Genomic DNA, 12,034 nt, shown 5'->3' on the forward strand with positions numbered 1-12,034 from the left:
TGGTTATATCAGTGTAGTCAATGGGGTCCAAGAGGTGGGTGTTTTGCTTTATTGAATCTTCCCAGAGCCAATAGTTTGGGTGGTCTTTCTACTAAATGTTTAGGGGAGATGTTCTGTGGAACATAAACACCACCTTGTTTAAGCAACGAGAGCAATCCACAATAAATAAACATGGATCTCTGACACAACAATTGGAATTCCATTGCATGGTAAACATTTCTTTGAAGAAAGTTACAATTGTGCTGTTCAGTTCTTTCTACAGCATCTCACTGGCAGTGCTCTCCTGACGTAGCTTCAACAGGCTAGGCAAGGAATACACAGAAAGCATGTGGAGATGTTGCTTTCAGCTCACAGAATGGAATTTTGTAGGAACTGCCACTGCCTTGGCCTCGCCCACAGTGGACGCCACAAAAAATAAGGTTATAAGATTAGTTATTAGAATAAAGTACTATGAACAGGAGGATGATGTTTGACTAGAACATGATCCCATGACTAGAGCATGCTCTGGGCTGCTTCACTCAAAGCAGGTTATTTTCTATGCTGTATCTAAACAGTTTTTTGTTTGTTTACCAAATAGGCACTCTTTTCAGACCTTTGTACTGCATATGTCCTCTCACATGAAAATGTTTTTTAAATGCGAAAACCATTGCTGTTTTTTTCTTATTCACACATGATACACCATACATTTATTCCAATTACAACTGCCTCTTTACATGTAAAGTGTTCTGTCTTTCCCATTTAGTAAAATAATTTCTTGACTGAATATATTAGTCTATTTTGGTGAAATTGATATAGTACTAAATGTGAGAGAGGACATGCTGTCCAGTGCATGTCATTCACCTTTGTTAACGTTACATTTGTTTACATTGACTGGCCCAGGACACGTCATTCTGCATTGATACTCACATTGTCATGACTCAGCATCACACCCTTAGGTGTGCCAGTTGTCCCTGAGGTGTAGATCAGAGTACAGCACTGATTTACATGCTGGGAAGTGATGATGTCATCAAGTTCAGAATCTGGAATTTCTGATCCCAGCTGCATGAACTCCGCCCACTGCAGACAGAAAGTAAGAGTCAAAACATCAGAAAAGGGCAAGCCATACACCAGTAATGTCCATAAGACTAAAATGTAAAACAGATGCAGGAAAGCTATAAGTAGGGAGCCTAATGTATGTTGAATTGGCATAAGGCAGCGCCGCAAGTCTTGTTGCTGCGCTGCCCTACGCCAATTGGAAATGGCAGAAATGCACTGTATTTACAAGATACAGTGCATTCCTGTCCTTTCAGTCGGTGCCAGCACTCAATTTGTGCCGAGCTCCAGGGCAGGCATCCTTGCACCATGGTGCAAGGGTGCCTCCGTTGCATGCAGGATTGTTTTTGTGCAGGAAGGGGCATCTTCCTGCACAAAAACAATCCTACCAGGCGTTTTCCTCTTTCTGTGTGTGCTGTAGAACGCAGCACCCATGGAAAGATGAAAAAACAAGGTGAAATTAACATATTTCTCCTCGTTACTCCTCACCTCGAGAAGTGTACAGATTTTACGTTTTTCTAGGTTTACATCACTATATAAATCTGGAAGAGCATCAAATTCCTCGAGTGTTGCATGGGAAAACCCACCGTAACTTCCATAGAACGCCTCCTTGAGACAGAGTAAGGCAAGGCAGCGACCTGCACTGCTTTGTCTTACTCCATATCTATGAGGTCCTGCAGAGCCATGCAGGGTGGCTTGGCGTCAGCTCACAGGTACGATTGAGAGGCTTGCGCTGCCGCATCATCAAAAAAAGTTATTTTTTGGCAGTGCAAGTCTCTCATAAATAATCCCCGGGGTATTTAGAGGGCCACAAACAGGAGTTCAAATAATGAACATTTGAGCTGTCAGAAGGGAGAGCAAAGCAGAAGATAATCACTGAAATAAAAGGAAAACACACAGTGAGAAATCAAAGAGAATGCATGCAAGAAACACTGATTTCTGGACAATGATCAGAGACCATATACACAAACTAAAGAATCATTAGAAATTGTGACTGTGCCGCCTCATTCTGCATTAGCAGGGTAGCACCCCAGTCATTGTTATCACTATGGCCAAACGACTGGCCTAGTTTTAAGCTGGAAGTATCAGTTCAACTGCCCTTTAGTGAGAGTCCATTCTAAGATGGCCACCAAACAGAAATTTCATTTCAAGATGGCCACCAAAAACAAACTTCATTACAAGATGGCCACCAAAAACAAAATCATTACCATGGGGTCACCACACACAAACTTCATTGCAACACGGCCACCAAATATAAACTTTATTTCTATAGGGTCACCACACACAAACTTCATTCCAAGATGGCCCCCAAACACAAACTTCATTCCTATAGGGTAATCACACACAAACTTCATTCCAAGATGGCCCCCAAACACAAACTTCATTTCTGTTGGGTCACCACACACAAACTTCATTGCAAGATGGCCACCAAACACAAACTTCATTCCTATAGGGTAATCACACACAAACTTCATTCCAAGATAGCCACCAAACACAAACTTTATTTCTGTAGGGTCACCACACACAAACTTCATTCCGAGATGGCCACCAAACAAAAACTTCATTCCTATAGCGTAATCACACAGAAACTTCATTCCAAGATGACCACCAAACACAAACTTCATTCCTATAGGGTAATCACACACAAACTTCATTCCAAGATGGCCACCAAACACAAACTTTATTTCTGTAGGGTCACCAAACACAAACTGCATTCCAAGATGGCCACCAAATACAACCTTCATTCCTAGAGAGTCACCAAACACAAACTTCGTTCCAAGATGACTACCAAATATGAAAACTATTTCAGCATGTCCAGCCTTTTCCTGTTTGGTGTCCTTCCCATTCAATTCAAGTGGATCCTGTTCTGGGACAAGCCTCTTCCTGTTGGGTGATTCCTGTTCTGGGGCCAGTCCCTTCCTGCCAGGCGGCTACTGCTCAGTCAGTATATAATGTGCCTCTAGTCAGCTTACTGGTGCATCTCAGCTTCTATAGCTTCATCCTGCTGTTGAGGTCCTTACTCCTGCTCCAGCACATTTCCAGCCTAGGTCTTCCCTAGATCCAAAACTCCCGCTTTGAGCCTTTTCCCTACAGTGATATCAGGGACTGCATACCAGAGACCATTAACCCTGTAACCTGTGATGCACTGAGGACAGACAGCCTGGCTTCTGGAAGAGGCTACCCTTTCCTCTGAGCCTCAGAGAAAGAAGTGAATGATCAATCACTGAATTTCACCCTTGACAGTCATTGGCGCAGTGTGCTGCGAGTAAAAGCTGCCGTATGTGCATTTTGGCTCACTTAGTGCACACACTGACATCTGTTATGCACAAGTTATGCTGGTTATGCAGCAGAGTGCATTGGATTTGCATTTCCTGATAAGAAGGTGTTTGCTTGGTTGATTCTAGAATGGACTGTTGGGAGGAGCAATGGGCCAGTATAGCTTCTAGGCACTTGGTGCTGATACTGAGAAGAAAGAGCTGCAGAGGAAGTGTTTGAGGGTCTGCTCAAACAGAGGACCCCGGCCACCGTGCCTGGGGTGGCTGCCATATGTATTGCCTGGGTGGATAAGCAGCAGATCCAGTCCTTGACTGACAGGTGAGAAAGTAAATCTAGAACTTTTTTGTGCCTAAATGCTTGCAATATACTATGACGATGCAAAGGCCCATGCATTAAAGTGTACCCTTACATTTTATTCATCAGTTGCTATTTCCCTGTTTGTACCTCTTGAAGCCCACTAAAGCCCAAGCTTCATTGCACACCTACACACCTTTTAAACAAGTTCTCCTTTTGTTATTCCATGTTGTACACCTCACATCTTAGGAGAGCCCTTCAGGTGAGCAGACCACAGCAAAGTGAGGATCTCAGAGAATAGCAGAGCCATCGCTTGCTTCAACCCATGGATCTGTTTCATCAAGGCCTTCTCGCATCCTTCCCACCAGAAGAGCGCGGCAGCCGCCCATGAGAGCCTAACACGAGGTTTCTTCTGTATCACTGCTCTGCTTCCATTCACTCGCACTGAGATACAAATGTTTAAATGTAGCAACGACGATCAATGGATCTTAGCATCAAATGCAGCAACTGATCGAGGGTGAAGCGCTGTTCCGTTGAACAGGCAAGTACCTCGCTTATTTTGAGTGTTGGATGGTTGTTTTTGTATTAAACACAAGTGCTACCCTGAGTGCTTGTGTTTTCTTGTACAGAACCTGGTGCATTGTGTGCCGGGACCCCCAATCGACCAGCAAATCTTGCGCTGGACCGCACCCCACAGGAGGACCCCAGGCGCAGAGGTAAGGGGGAGATTTCTGCCGGGGGCTGGGGTAGACACAGCCCAGCACAGGCCCTGGGGATTCGGCCGGACAGTGCAATCACCTTGGGCCATATTTAGATATTTTTTTTTCTTGCATATTTATATAGCGCAAACTTGACTTGAGGTATTGGAGCGCTTTACATGAGCACCGTATTTACATTACACATTCAGGCACGGGGAGATTAAGTGATTTGGCCAGAATCCCAGGATGTGGACGCAACCTCGAGGCTCGAACTCTGGTTTCCAGCACCAAAGTCGGCAGCGTAGCCGGGGTTGAGTGTACTTTGCTTGCTCGCTTGCGTTGCAGATATCGATCTGAAATGTCTTTAATGTGTTCATATATCCAGAATAAGTGTTGTCTGGGGAGGAGGCGACTAGAATTCAGGCTGGCCGGGTAGGTAACAATGGGAGAAGTCTGGAGACAAAGATTGTGTGCAAATCCATGGTTTAGAGCGAGGTGGCTGTACCAATAGTAATGGTAAATGGAAGATAGGCGGGAATGCCAGGACCAGATGAGGCCCTTGAAGGGTGAATATGAGTGAGAGAGAGGCCCTCTGATCCAGCTCCCCCGGCTCTTGCTAGCCCCTCCATGCACACAACCGATGGGCCACTGAAGGCAAGGACACTTTTGGGTGTTAGTGTATATCAGCGTTCCGCCCTCACTCCACAAGATCAAGAAATGTCCACATAGCAAGCTCCCGCCAAAAGGAGATCCTGCCCACACCATGTACCACCTGCAATGCAAAGCCATGTGCAAGCTGCATGCAAGCATCTGGACAGTGGGTGGGAGTTTCTATCGAGGATGGAAAGAAGCCGTCTCCTAATCATGGTGAGTTTCATATAGAGAGATTAGGGAACTTGCAAAAAGAGAAAGGATCGGAAAAACGAGCTGAACAGTGGCCACTCCTTTGCAATGGCATGAAGAGCTCAATGAGTGTAAGGATAAATTCCAAGTGAGAATGAGTATGAAAAATATCCAGGTGAAATTGGAATGCCAAGTATGTCTGGGACAGAGTCAGGGTTTCCGCTCCCACTGCTCCACCTACCTATATATTCCCCCAGATCACTGAACCACAAGAGAAAGAGACCGACGACCAAAGGAATGAGGACTCAGAGCAGTGTCTGCTGGGCTTCTGGCAGATGGAACGTATGCAGGTAATGTGCTCGCGGGGACTGTGATGCGGATGACTGACAGCAAAGCACCGGGCAGAGGTGTGCAATAATCAGACAAGATGCACGCCAGAGCACACGTGCTAATGGTCCCAGATGGACCTGGGCACATCTGAGAGCGCAGCCCCACAATTACTAGAGAAAGCTTCAGTAGGGGAGCAGACTGACTGGCTAGGGGACACTTTCCATTCACTCATTCCAGTGATGCAGTTGATGATGACACAACCCTCATTTTGTGCAGGGATTGCTGCAGAATGTGAAAATCCTGTTAACGATGATATGTACTGGATGGCAAACTAAGAAACTAGCAGAACTTGTCGCCGTCGGAAACCACTGCGGAGCTTCACCGGAAGGAGAGAAGATTGAATCCAAATGAATCCCATTGAAACAGCAGAAAGGAAGGGAGAGAGTGTGTGGAGCTCCTCCATGGTGAGGACAACGGGGGAGCCAAAAGGAGTATGAGGGGGACAGAAAAGGGCAGGGGTATTGTAAGGGGCAGAAGAGAAGCCCCGGTAGAAGGAGGATTTTGTTTTGCTTGTGATCAACCGGGGCATTGGAAAAAAAGACTACCCTAATGCTGTTTCAAATGTGCCAGGTCCTGTTGACACCCCTGGATTTAATCAACAATTATGCAACAATCCTGGGTTTTATGACAGCCTGAGAGGTACCTCCATATACACTAGCACTGTGAGAATGAGGGGCTCCCCTTGCTCTGTGAAAGTATAAACTGTCAATGTGATGCAAATAACTCTAAATTAGCCTAACTTATTTACTTTCCCATGTGGCTTCCACATTGGGACCTACAGGTTTCAACAATGTGGGATGTTTTGCTGTGATGGAACCCTTGAAGATCAAGATTCGCCACAAAAGAAGCTGCCCCGAAACCCTTGGTATCGCTTTACACCCAAGGCAGAGGCGCACATCTTTCCTGTAATAGCTGACCTGATTAATCCTGGGGTTTTAGTATCAATCGTTAGTAGATGCTGTACCCTGATTCTCCATGGTAAGAAAATGGGCAGACAAATGTTTACCTTTGTTCTGCCTTGTGCCTCATGCTCATACATTATGTTAGCTAGATTTGTAGAGCGCAACTGTTGGAAATGGCAGTTTCTGTAGGGTCACCCCCAAACCTTTTGCCTTCCTCCTCCCTTTTTGCTGAATTCGTTTTTATTGGCTGTAGGACTCTGTACACTTTACCACTGCTAAACAGTGCAGAAGTGCTTGTACTCACTCCCCAAAACATGGTTTGATTGACTTGTTCACCATTGGCCTGTTTAATTTACCTTTAAGTCCCTAGTAAAGAGCACAACATGTACCCAGGGCCTGTAAATTAAATGCTACTAGTGGGCCTTTAGCACTGATTGTGCCACTCACTTAATTAGCACTTTAAACATGTCTCAGGCCTGCCACTGGAGAGCCTCTGTGTGCAGTGTACACTGCCATGTCGACTTGGAATTTAAAACCCATTGACAAGCCTTAAACTCCCCTTTTCTTACAAATTATTCACCCTAAGGTAAGCCCTAGGTAGCCCACGTCAAAGGGTACTGTGTAATTAAAATGTAGGACATGCACTCTTAAGTGTTACATGTTCTGGTAGTGAAAAACTCCCAAATTTGTTTTTCACTACAGTGAGGCCTACCTCTCCCATAAGTTAACATTGAGAATTCCTTGTTAAATCAAATAAGTTGTAATTACCAATTAGAAAGAGGTAGAGCTGTAATGTTTAGTACCTATGGTATTGAAAGGATAAAACCTCTTTAATGGTAAAGTCGAATTTTTCAAAACAATTTTGAAAATGACACTTTTAGAGAGATGGTGGCTTTTTTTCTTAGCCCTGTGTGCCTACAGGTTGTCTCCAATATATGTCTAGGGTTAGCAACAGCTGGACTTTGGGCATTCCTTTTAGACAGCCACACAGAAAGGGAGCTTAAGTGTGACTTGAAGGGCAATCTACATCCTGATGGGCCATCCTGGGCGCACAGAGGACTGCTTAATCCCTGTAGTGATACCAGTGGATGGCCAGCTCGAGTCTCACTTTTTATACTCGAACCTGTCTCCTGTTGGTATATCACAAGACTTTTTAACAAAAGGTGTGACTAAGGTAAAAAAGAAAGTGGCATGAGTTGCTGGCAAATCACATGTTGCTACCAAAACACAATTTCCTGTCATTTTCAATAAATTTTGTGAAATTTTGTGGGGAAAAATTTGTGGCTTTCACAGCCTTAATATTAGGGCATGTGTTGGTTTGTAACTGTGTGAGACAGTGGGAGAGATGGAGACATGACCAAGGACAGTGGAAGTTCCTCACCGTGTAGAGGTTGGGTCTCTTCTCCTTCAGCTCATCATTGTATTGTACGATGGCCTTCAGATGAGGCAGCTGGTCCTGGACCTAAACTCAGCACAAAGGAAACCAAAACAACTCAGTTATAACACACATGACCTATCATTCAGAAAACACCAAGATCAAGCCCTAAGCTTCTACTACTTGTCAGACTGAAGGCAATGGTTTTGAGTGCTAAATGCACAGTTTATATCCAAACAGCAGGGAACACTTAAGGCTGTTTGTGCATTGGACACATTCTACAGTGATCCAAAACCTGTCAGGCCCTTGTCTGTCAGGATTATAGGCTAAGTTTGAAATCCACACTTGGTCTAGACTTTCTGCGTGCCTCTGAGGCACCCAGTGGCTCCAGGTTTTGAGACAGCTTCAGCACTTTGGTCTCACTCATTATTCAAACCTCACCTGGTTGGACCTCTGCTTTCCTTTGAGGGTTCTTAGCAGGAAGCAGTAGCATCTCTTGAGGGTTCAGACCTGCTGCTTCCAGCACATACCCACGATCCTGTAGCACCTCATTATTTCCTCCAGTGATAAAGTGCTAGACCTCTTCCTCTTCACAGTCCCAGCACCTCCTAAAGAGGCTTGTTCTGCCCTCTCTGTGAAACCCAGTGTACAGTACTAGTTGTCCACAGAGATTCAGTGGTGCTGTGACCCTAATACAAGCAGGTTAGCACACAACTATTAAAGACATGCCCAAGGGCTGGAGCCAAAGGAAGCGGGAAAGGCAAGAAGAGAGTCATCAACCAGGCGTGCCTTGCAAAATTAGCTTCTGGAAACAGAATTCCCAAGAATGTTGTGGCTCTTTTTTTTTATACCTTGAGACCATCACAGGTAGTTGAACATACGGAAGAAAACACAAGAAACAAGTTGTTGCCATGTAATAGTCCTTCTTTTCTATACATGTTGAGAAGGTACACAGTAAAAGGGATCCATGGCACCTGTTCTGGAGTTAAACAGGAAGGGGACAGTGGTTGTGGTGTTCGTCACAAGGCAGGAAGGAGGAGCATGAGACTCTGTTTAAGAAGATTTCAACACTTGAGGCAAGATGAGCAAATGCTTGTTTTGATCTATTACTCTATGTGTACTTGGACTAGGTGAAATGTTTTTTATGCCAGTAAACTCTTGCAAAATGTCCTGCATTTAGTGCCTCAATTGTGACACAAAATGCGTGAGATTACACAATTATGCCAGGTCATGTTATTGAGACTTTGTACAGGTAAAAAATCCTATTGCAGGAGCTTGGGAAGCACACAAACAAAGGGAACACAAGCAGCAGTTGTTTCCATCACGTGATTTTGTGCTCTTTTCAGAGCGACTTGTGCCCTTGCACCAAAAATATACATGAGGACACACTTCACAATGACCTTCGGCTGTGTGCAGTGGAGGGTTGGCAGACAACTCCCTGTGCTTCAATCAATCAATCAGGGTTTATAAAGCACAGCTAATTATCCGATAGGGTATCCAGGCACTTGCAGCCTAGGAGGCTTATTCGCACAGCCATGTTTTGATTGCAATTCGGAATTCCGGAAGTGAGGTGATGGTCCGGAGGTGTATGGGTGGGCGGTTCCAGGTCTTTGCTGCGACGTGGGAGAAGGAGCGTCCTCCACATCTGCTTTGGTAGATGCAGGGAGTATGGGCAAGTGAAAGGAAGGCAGAGCGAAGTCTTCTCGATGGTTGGTAGAAGTTCAGGAGGAGGTTAATGTGGGTGGATCCTTGTCTGAGTACCTGCAGAAGTTGAGTGTGATAATGATAGTGCTGCATGTTATATTGACCAACCTCAGCGAGTACGCAGATCCACGTGTGGTTTAGCGGATGGCTTCAGTGAACCCGCCAAAGTGTGGCCATCGTAGTGCAGAAGTTAATCAACTGTTCTTGGGGCACCCTGTTGGGAACATTTATGATTTTACGCTGACATGCATCTACACAGGATGTGACTTTGAAAAATGTTAACCATGTGTGCTCACTATACTAATAGTGCAGTCACCGTCATGAGTGGAAAGTGGTAACCCGTCCGCCGAGATCTAAATCAGGCCCTTACTCACTTATTTGATTCTTGAAATCCACCAGTGGGTGAGGCAAGAAGCTGTAGTTGTGCATGGCCCTAAGAGGCCAGAACATTTATCCCAAATTCCATTTAAACCGGTTTTCAGAGCGGGATAAGCCTAGCTTTCTTCGCATGACGCTTGGAGAGTTATTCCATTGTCTGTTCACCACCAGGAGTCAAGAGTCCGTGGGTCCTTCTTTCCTGCAGGGTCTTGTTTCTTCAGGTGTTTCTGCTTAGGTCCAAGAATGTTCTGAGGAGGTGGTGGTGAGGTGTCAGGCTTATCCCCTCCACTATCCAGTGACAGAAGGTTTGCTGCAACTCAGTCTTATCCACTCTATTGCCCTATTCACACTTCCTTCTATGCACATCCTCTTTGGTTAACAGAAACAATTCTGTGAACCCTTAAATTCACGATGGCTGACTCCTTTTTAGGTTGAAGCTATGGCAGCGCGCATGCGCTGCATAGAATTCGACCTCTTCGAATCCCTTCAGCTTCAGGAGAAGCTCGTGCATGTGGTGCTCACACACATGAAAATATGCAGATAATACATATGCCATGCCATAGGGTATGATTTTGAGTGGGGGGTATAATTCAATGGGGGTCAAATAACATTTGAAAATGTCACTAAAAGTAATTCCATCTGCCTAATGTAAATGTTTCTAAATTACACCATAGTATTTAGTAGTGTGCGTACAATAAAAGTATGTTTACTTTCTTAATAATAAAAAAAATAAAAAAATGTATTTCCGCATTATTATTAATCCATACTAGTGTATGGTAAGTACTAACTGACACAAACGCCCATTAATACGCCTTCAACTACAATACCCTAAATAAATCAACTAATACAATTCAATGCATGTTTCCCATTTACCAGGCATATTTAAACAGATTACTGAAGGAAGCCCTATATTCTGCAAAACTAATAACCGCTCCCAAAGGCGAGACCTATTGGCTATGCCAATGCTTGTTCCATTTGGATGGGCTCCAGCTCTCCCTAGCCACTCCCCAGTTCAGACTGAGATGCCCTACCCTCTGTCAAACCCAAACTCAGTGTTTCCCTCCTGCTGGGGTTAGAGTCATAAAGCCTAGGATGGCTCTGACAATGAATAGGAGCAGATCCCACCATCCCGATTCGTGTTAAAGGCAGCCATATTGTTTAGACGACACTCTGCCTTTCTTCTGTGTTTTAATGTGAAATATGGTTTATTACTGTTGCTTTAATGTAGAGGAAGACATGAGGCAGTTTAGCAAACTCTAGAGGCAGAGAATAGTAGTTTTATTGACAATTTACACTCAGACTTTGCAATGAAAGAAGAAATTTGAGAGCAGGAAGGACCCCACTGAGGGTAGATCCAAATGACCAGAAACCCTTCATAGAAGGTAGTTGCATCTCAGCAAAGCCTTGCAAAGGATGGAATAAACTGGCTGACAAAATCAGATCCATCAACAATTAGTTTGCATTATAGAAGTGGCGTACGCCCTGGAATTTCTCATAACCAAGGCCACAACACTGGCGGGTGTATATGTACAGCTTGCAAATCTATCCTTACACTTCCTTACATTTGTTCCAGCCTTTAAATCTGAGCTCTGCTCAGCACTGAGTTGCGCTGAGTGAGCTGTGTCAGGTCTGAGTACTGGTCCTGGTCAACACTGAGGTGCTCAGTCAAAGTTCAGTCAAAGAGTGGACTGTGGGAGGTGCTGAAGCTTATCAGACACACTCTGATCTCTGAGGATCTTGCTGGTCACCTTGTCCTAAAGCCGCCCTGCCCATTTAATGTTCATGGATAAGGTAAGGCGATCTTGGGCCGACTATGCTGAAGGCCTCAGAATCTTCCTGCTACTACTTTGTGCCTTAGATATCATTGTGAGACGTATATAGGGAAGGAGAGAGAATGAGTGAACATCTCACCTGCAGAATCTTCTCCAGTTGGTGGTGGTCGTCTACTAGAAGGATGTTGGCTTCGCTGTTGCTGGCCACGTAGTGACAGGTGTCCGCTGAACTAGTGGGGTATATTCCTGCAGGAGTACCTCTGTAAACAAAGGAGGAGAGTTTGAAATCCATGTCTTTGGGTTAAGAAGATGCTTATCTGTGTTCTGAAGGGCTGAAATACTGCATGTTGACTCCCAAAGACACTTTAA

General features: G+C 44.8%; 1 protein-coding gene across 3 annotated transcripts in view; it reads right to left on the bottom strand.

Annotated features, from left to right (window-relative positions):
- Positions 1-12,034, bottom strand: part of LOC146863662 (long-chain-fatty-acid--CoA ligase ACSBG2-like) — a 524,673-nt gene that overhangs the window by 352,271 nt on the left and 160,368 nt on the right. For all 3 annotated transcript variants that reach the window (XM_085627756.1, XM_085627760.1, XM_085627757.1), the window contains exons 4-6: positions 11,805-11,925; positions 7,818-7,898; positions 907-1,056 (exon numbers count right to left, since the gene is read on the bottom strand). In XM_085627756.1, the coding sequence (XP_085483882.1) occupies positions 907-1,056; positions 7,818-7,898; positions 11,805-11,925 (352 nt within the window). The remainder of the gene's footprint in view (positions 1-906; positions 1,057-7,817; positions 7,899-11,804; positions 11,926-12,034) is intronic.

This window comes from Triturus cristatus, chromosome 2_1, assembly GCF_964204655.1.
Source record: "Triturus cristatus chromosome 2_1, aTriCri1.1, whole genome shotgun sequence".
Lineage (NCBI taxonomy): Eukaryota > Metazoa > Chordata > Amphibia > Caudata > Salamandridae > Triturus > Triturus cristatus.